This window comes from Oryx dammah, unplaced genomic scaffold (genome assembly GCF_014754425.2).
Source record: "Oryx dammah isolate SB20612 unplaced genomic scaffold, SCBI_Odam_1.1 HiC_scaffold_23, whole genome shotgun sequence".
Lineage (NCBI taxonomy): Eukaryota > Metazoa > Chordata > Mammalia > Artiodactyla > Bovidae > Oryx > Oryx dammah.
Window position 1 is genome coordinate 129,108,216 of NW_024070207.1, and position 8,047 is coordinate 129,116,262.

Below are 8,047 nucleotides of genomic sequence, written 5' to 3' on the forward strand. Positions count from 1 at the left end.
AGTTTCTGCAGGAAATAAAACATTAATTCTGCTACATATCACTTAGGTTTAGTTTTATTTTGCCAGCTCTTAAGCTGAATCTCTATGCTTTGGCTCAACTATTTTAAAAAGTCCTATATCCTGAGGGGAAAAAAAAAGATCATCGCATCTGGCCCCATCACTTCATGACAAATAGATGGGGAGACAAAGGAAACAGTGACAGACTTTATTATTTTGGGCTCCGAAATCACTGAAGGTGGTCACTGCAGCCATGAAATTAAAAGACACTTACTCCTTGGAAGAAACGTTATGAGCAACCTAGACAACATATTAGAAAGCAGAGACATTACTTTGCCAACAAAGGTCCATCTAGTTAAAGTTATGGTTTTTCCAGTAGTCATATGTAAGGATGTGAGAGTCGGGCTATAAAAAAAAGCTAAGCACCAAAGGATTGGTGCTTTTGAACTGTAGTGTTGGAGAAGACTCTTGAGAGTCCTTTGGACTGCAAGGAGATCCAACCAGTCCATCCTAAAGGAGATCAGTCCTGAATATTCATTGGAAGGACCGATGCTGAAGCTGAAACTCCAATACTTTGGCCACCTGATGCAAAGAGCTAACTCATTTGAAAAGACCCTGATGCTGGGAGGTATTGGGGAGCAGGAGGAGAAGGGGCTGACAGAGGATGAGGTGATTGGATGGCATCACCGACTCAATGAACATGAATTTGAGTACACTCTGGGAATTGGTGATGGACAGGAAGGCCTGGCGTGTGACAGTCCATGGGGTCGCAGAGAGTCGTACATGACTGAGTGACTGAACTGAACTAAACTGAGCTGTAGCTCATTTGGAGGTCAAGTCTCTGTAGGAACTAACACATTAATTCTGCTACGTATCACTTAGGTCTAGTTTTACTCTGCCAGCTCTTAAGCTGCATCTCTATGCTTTGGCCCAACCCTTGAAATAAGTCCTACATCCTGAGGCTGCTTGATCTTGTAGACTGTAAACCCCTCGAACAGCGTGGGGAGCTGATCAGTGTACTCCCCCAGGGACAGTGGGTGGAAACACTAACACCCCCTGCTCTTCGAAGTAGAAGAGGCTGGAGGGCCACCTTTAGATGCTGTGAACAGTTGTGACTCCTTCCTGACCTGTCAATCATCTTGCTCCCGCAGAACCTGCACCTACTGCCTGGTCCTGTGAATGGGCCAAGGCTCGATGCCTGCCGACCTTGGATTCGTAGTGATCCAAAAGGGAAGAAACATCAAGGTCTTCAGCTCAACTGCAGACCTTCTGGTGCTGTCAGAATACCCACTCACGCTGTTGTGGCCCTTGGCATCTTATACTTTCTCCCCATGAAGCTCGGAGAGTGGAATATCTGCTCCTTTCCTTGTAATGAAGAAAGATGCTTTCTAGAGGCATCTTTCTCGATCAGATTGTCCCCTTCCCTCCAGTGAGAGGATCCTGAACCCTGTCCTCTGTCCCATGAAGACTTAGTCTTTTCTCTTCTCTCCCTTGGACACCTCTAGGACATGTCTATTTACTCCATAAGTATCTTTAATGGAGCAGTTATCCATTTAAAGGCATATGTTTCCGGATAAATTTAAGGTGCATCTTTTTAAAAAGGAGATTTTCTCTACAGATACACATAATTCAGGTGTGTATTAAATCAATTTACTTAGATCCTCAGGAATCACATACAACCAGACAGAATGGGATTACAGACCAGGAGATTTGAGATGGGAAAGATGAGTGTAAGTGTGAACAGAGAAGGATCATGTTAATCAGGAACCAGGAAAGTGGTCTTCATGTTGTTGATCTTGATTCCATGGAGACAAAGGACTCTTTCTGTAGGTGAGTAAAAGAGAACCAAAGGTTTAGGAGAGTCAACTGTGTGACGGCTGACAGGGGCGAGCCTCAGGCAGTAGGCTGTCCGTGGTACAGGAGCTGGTTGCTGATCCAATGGACAGAAGGCTAGTGGACATGAATATCACACATCTCTCTGATGTAGGTGGCGGTCCATATGGAATTTTCCCCAGGAGGTATCTATGGGGTAACGTTTCCCATTTGGGTCAAGTCTCGGAGCTACCATTTCAGAATGCCCGTTCAGGGTTGTGATTGGAGCACACGTCTCTGATGCCGCAAGTTCTATCTTCTCAGTCTTCAAGAATCAGATTTTCAGTTTTTATCTTATATTGGAGTATATTTGATTGACAATGCTATCTTAGTTTCAGGAGTTCAGCAAACTGATTAATTTGTATGTACACATATAAACATCTATTCTTTTTCAGATTCCTTTCCTATGTAGGTTTCTACAGAGTACTGCAGATAGTTCACTGTAATATACTGTTTGACTTTGTTGTCTATCCATCCTATGGATAATAGTTGCATCTGCTAATCCCAAACTCCCCATCCTTCTCTTCCCTAGCCCCCTCCCCCTTGACAGCCACAAGTCTCTTCTCCACGTCATTGCGTCTGTTTTGTAAGTTCCTCCGTGTCATGTTTCAGATTCCACATATAAGTGATATCATATGATATTTATCTTTTTCTTTTGACTTACCTCACTTGGTATGGCAATCTCCAGGCCCATCTATGTTGGTGCAAATGCATGATTTCATTCTTTTTTATGACTGAGTGATATTCTACTGACTATATGCCCCGCATCTTTCTTATCACACTCACTAAGAAGCTAGAGTTTTTCTTTGATTTTTGTCTTTCATTTTTTTCTTCAACAGAAAATTAGAAGCCACACTTTACATGAGATCAGTGGCAACTTTGGAAGCTGTCTTAGTTTAGAAAATTTAAAGATCTCACTTTAAGAAAATCTCCTTCTGAAGGGGAATATAATTGAAATGCATGCTTCAGACACATGGTGACAAGTCCTTTTAGGTTCTGTCAGAAACATATGCAATTAAACATCAGTCTTGCAGAAAGTGTGAGCTCTCTCTAATCCCAGTTCTCCTGTTAGGTTCTGTCAGAAACATATGCAATTAAATGCTAGTCTTGCAGAAAGCGTGAGCTCTCTCTAATCCCAGTTTCCCTGGAGGAGGGAAGTGTGTGGACAACCATGAGGTCAGGACTGACAGGAACACTAGTTAGTTTCCCCCAACTTGTGGCGATTCCTGCTTCTCTCTGATGGCTCTGGTCTGCAAGATTCCTGCAGGATAAGGCTCTCTCACCAAAGCTGCTCAGCAGTAATCAAGCAAACAGTTTGTAATTCCAACTGTCTCAAGATACGAGAAGTAAGCTAATGTAAGAATAAAAGTTCTCTAGTGATAGAATGTAAGTTGTTGGGGCAACAAAACCATTACCTACAAAATGTGAGAGGTATGAAGTCCCCATGTGTCCTTATGGATTTACTTAATGCAGCAACATTAATAACAGATGTTTGTCACTTACCCTGATTTGAAATGTATAGTTTTCCTCAAGGAAGCTAGTCATCTGGGGAAAGATGAAGAGGACCGGAAATAAAGATTCACAGATTACGACCATTCCAAAGGATTTACAAGGCTGGTTTTGTTTGTTTGTTTGTTTTTAAGTAAGAGGCTATGGAAAAGATTATTTCTGGAGAAAGAAATTTTAAATAAGTTGATTTGTTTACTAATCGAACATTTGCCTATCGGTAGTGATATATTTATATGATAATGATAAATGATTTATAGGATAATGATATATTTATCATTACCTATCGGTAATGATATACCAGAAGGATATATTTAGGAAAAAGCATAATTCCATTACCAGTTTCGATGAAATTCAGAACGTTTTCCTCTTCAATCCCTTTCTCTTGCGTCAGCTCCTTGAACTTCTGCAAGCCTTCCTCTTCAATATTTACTTTAACTGAAAAATAACATGCAGAAAGCAGAATGTTTACCTCTGAGACCCCAGAGAAATTTCTCAGTGCAGAAAAAGTAGTTGAGTGTGCAAGTCAGATCTTCACTTGTTACAAATTAAGCCTGAAACAATTTGTATTTCCCATGACACAGACATCTGCTGTCTGTCTTAAGAATTAATTTCTGTCCAGCTGTATAACTAGATCCCCAGCGGTATCAGTAACAGGACCCTTAAAGACTCGCAGTAGCTCAATAAATTGGGGGCCCATCCATCACAATAAGGAAATGACCTGCTCCATGACCAGCTTCCCAGCATATGTAGGTGCCACTCAGGTCATGTTCTGGACCCAAATATATGGGAAACAGGGTGCTCCCCTGACAGAGAGATGTGTTCACTGCGTCACAAATGGTAATGGGACACAAACTATTCTGTAATAATACACCGTTCTACCCTACACCTTTCTTGGAGTAGACACCTGATATCCTGTTGGTTCACATAACTCTGCAACTTCTCAGTGCTTCTGTGTGGTTATTTGGGGGTGTTATCAGTGTTCATAACAACAACGCATTTGAAAGTTTGAAAGGGATGAAGTTTTATTATAAAAGTTTCTGTTCCAAGGCTTAGAGAGTATTGAGAAGCTGATATCAACTGAGGAAATTGAGAGTAGCCTCATTTTAGCCATGGCTTGACCTTAATTGAGGTGTTTAAAAAAACAAATCAAACAGAAAAACTAGAAACCAAAAAACATTGTAATTTTCTTTTTTTTTTTCTTGTTAGGATGTTTTATTTATTTTTTTTATTTTTTATTTTACTTTACAATTTTGTATTGGTTTTGCCATACATTGACATGAATCCACCACAGGTGTACATGCGTTCCCATTAAAATTTTTTAAAAAATTTAAGCTGTTTTTAGTAAAATTTAGTTTATTTCGAAATTTCTACAGGTGAGAATTATTTTTAAATTCCTGATGATCTGATCCCCATACCCCTACAAGCTCCTCTTCCCTGGTAGATTACTTTCCAGAGTCCCCAACACCGTGAACGAAAAGAAATAGGTCCCGTAGACGGAGTAATGGAGATAGTCACCATATACTGATTTTATGGACAAAGATACAGACAAAGGAAACGTTACATGATCTTGCCCTTGTGAGTAGGAGGATGTCATACATACCAAAGAGTCCAGTGAGTACTGTCTTCTTGCCGTGATCATCCACGTTGATGTTATGTGCTACCAGAATGTTTCTGGATGCATGAGTAACCGCAAATACATTTTCACCCTCATCTGTGAGAGAGAGAGAAAAGATACATATGTACAACCTTGCCTTAATGTCTTGTCAGTTGGATGTATTGTGACATTTTGAGTGTAGTAGTCCATGGGGTCACGAAGAGTCGGACACGACTGAGTGACTTCCCTTTCACTTTTCACTTTCATGCATTGGAGAAGGAAATGGCAACCCACCCCAGTGTTCTTGTCTGGAGAATCCCAGGGATGGGGGAGCCTGGTGGGCTGCCGTCTATGGGGTCGCACAGAGTCGGACACGACTGAAGTGACTTAGCAGCAGTAGCAGCAGCAAGCTGTAGTCAAATATGTAACCTTTAGACCCCGTAAAAATAGGAATGTATTTTGGGGCTGTTATAAAGAACCTAGGGATATAAGTGTTAGCCAGCATCCCCATGGCTTTCAACAGAAGCTGCCTTGATTAAACTCAGGATCATTTCCTTGGATTTATGTTCATCCACTGAGCCTTGGATGGTTAAGATGTTTTAATATTTTTTTTTGAGTGAATGATACTGATCACATACTTTAGACTCATGAGACATCAGTTCATAAGGTTGTTGTAAATTATGTGTGAGAACCATATGAAATACAGGTCTCTACATGCTATATCATTGGGTAACACTCATAATTGTGTGGAGACCTCCAAGCCGTATGTTTGAACCCTTGTCTCGTGACAAAATAAAGTGCTTGGAGATCTTAGGGACAGGAGGATGCTCACTCCTCTGACTATTTGTAGGAGTAGAATTCAGCTGTGTGGGATTACTGAAGGAAGTCGTGCCAAGATTTCCATCCAAACATGCTCTGACCAGTGAAACACTCATACTCACAGTCAACAGCAAAAGTGCCATCATCTTGCTTTATTCCTGTGATGTGTTTATATTCCCATTTCCCCTTGTGTCTTAAAAACAAAACACATTCAAGCAGGTGGATTAAAGTCATGAAAAAAAATGACTGTAAAAATGTAAAATGACTGAAAAAAAATGATATAAAATTAGGATTTTATTTATTCCCAAAGATTAAGTGTGACATGTAAGCTTAGTGCCTGTAGTCATGTGACCTTCAAAAGAGAGGAAACATGTTCTCTGAGGGCAAGTCACATCAAGTGACAAGGAGGGCTTGTCTATTAAATCTGAGCCAGAGTTCCAAACATAAACTTCAAACACAGGGTGAATCATATTTAAAGCAGAATATGGAAGAATCTAGAATTTTAGAAAAATAAAAGAATACCTGGTTGTTTTTTTTTAATACTTCCTGTAAACAGATAGTTGTGGTCAACATGACAGGTCTTGGGTGTTCTCATAACCTGGGCAATGATTGATTAAATAATAGGGGAAAAAAATCACCCACTTAGGAAAATAAATATTTAATTTTATGAAGACACACACTGTTATTCCATCACAGAACCATAAGAGGATTAAACACTGAAAGACACAAATGTTAACACGTTATACACACACAAGGAGACACACGAGTACGCGATATGCTTATCTGACACAAGGAGATTGTATATGTGACCCTCTGTCCTTTAATGAGCTGATGTGAGTGGAGCTTCTGGAACACCCTTCCCCCAAGCAAAAGCTCCAGGACATTCCCTGGAGGCTCAGAGGGGAACTGCACCCCCAGCTCAGAGACTCTGCTCAGCCCCACAACTCAGGGAGTCATGCTCTCAACACATCCAGAGAGCTCCCTGCAGACGGGGAAGACACACCTTCCCCGAGGCTCAGGGTTTACATGTGTTTTCCTTCTGGGTGATTTTTACTTACTTGACATAAAAGTAGAAGTCTACTGTGCCCTGTTCATCATCAAACAGAAGTTTGTGGAGGTAAACCCTGAATGGCCCGTTGGGCTTGATCTTCCCCAGGTTACTGGATGCAATGTACGCAGTTCTCCATTGCCCTGAAAGCTAACAGCAAAATTCCCCTTAGAAATTGTAGTCTTTGTCTTTCTCTTTCATCCAGCCTCATCAGGCATGAGTTTCCCATCAGTTGTGCAAATCAGAGACATAATCAAAACTGACTGAACAAAGGAGGGTTTATAAAATACAGTAAAAGTGAAGTTAGAGTGAAAGAAGCAATTGAGACATTTCTGAGAGAGCTTGAACTCTAATGTCAAATGCAGGATCTCTAATCCAACAGCTGTTTGGCTGATCCTCTTTCTCTGTTACAAGAGCAGAAAAAAAAATGCATAAGAGGCAACTAATACACAGTAGAGATGAAACAGAACAGGCATAGAGCCCGTAAATGGAGCAGAGTTGAGATGGAGGGAGGTGGCTCACATTATGGATCGATGATAACAAAATCACAAAAGGAACACAGACACACACAGACACACACACACACACACACACACACACACACACTCCAAGACATCCTCCCAGATCAGACCATCCCTGGTACCTCTGAGAGACTTGGCTGAGCTTCCTCTTCTTGGGCAGCACAAATCACACCAAGTAGTAAACTCAGGAACAGAACCTTCATCTTGAGGCTCCCGTGGTCTTTCTTCTGTCGAGGCTGAGGGGATCCCAGTAGCTGGAGAGGATGGAAGCTGGTGCCACCTTTTATAGGACTGATATGTTGGCGTGATGCGTCATGAACCAATGGTTGCTCCTCCTAAGACCAAGGTTGCACAGAAGTCATGTTCAGTAACCTGCCTGGCAGGAGCCATCTTTTATATCATTTTGTCATTGTTATCATGACGACTGTTTCAGGAGAAGCTTGAGCGAATCTGGACATCTGACCTTTAGAGTGAATGAGAATTCACAAAACACATCCGATATTTCAAGGTCAGGAATATTTATTTTCCTGTATATTCTGACATCAACCTGGGATGTGCTGTCCAAGGTACATACACCCCCATTCCTGTATTGTTTCGTTAACATTTAGTTTAAAATGTATTTTCTAAAATTAAATTGAGTGTGTCATTTAATACACTTAAAAATATTTCCCACGAGACTATTGGAAA

The 8,047-nt window shown here is 41.0% G+C and overlaps 1 protein-coding gene across 1 annotated transcript; it reads right to left on the minus strand.

The window, feature by feature from the left end:
- Nucleotides 1–1,631: 1,631 nt before the first annotated feature.
- Nucleotides 1,632–7,605, minus strand: LOC120882399 (odorant-binding protein-like). Its single transcript, XM_040266383.1, has 7 exons — nucleotides 7,483–7,605; nucleotides 6,850–6,989; nucleotides 5,914–5,984; nucleotides 4,979–5,089; nucleotides 3,715–3,813; nucleotides 3,375–3,414; nucleotides 1,632–1,829 (listed from the first exon to the last, which is right to left on the minus strand). The coding sequence occupies exons 1-6, from the start codon at nucleotides 7,561–7,563 to the stop codon at nucleotides 3,407–3,409; spliced, it is 510 nt and encodes a 169-aa protein (XP_040122317.1). The 5' UTR covers nucleotides 7,564–7,605; the 3' UTR covers nucleotides 1,632–1,829; nucleotides 3,375–3,406.
- Between the last annotated feature and the right edge of the window lie 442 nt (nucleotides 7,606–8,047).

Bases quoted from the DNA above. Each gene is read 5' to 3' on its own strand.
- LOC120882399 (XM_040266383.1), bottom strand. From the start codon at position 7,563: ATGAAGGTTCTGTTCCTGAGTTTACTACTTGGTGTGATTTGTGCTGCC. The intron at 6,990-7,482 runs GTACCAGGGATG...TTTTGCTGTTAG, and splicing joins CTCAGCCAAGTCTCTCAGAG to CTTTCAGGGCAATGGAGAAC. The intron at 5,985-6,849 runs GTAAGTAAAAAT...TTTGTTTTTAAG, and splicing joins GACTTCTACTTTTATGTCAA to ACACAAGGGGAAATGGGAAT.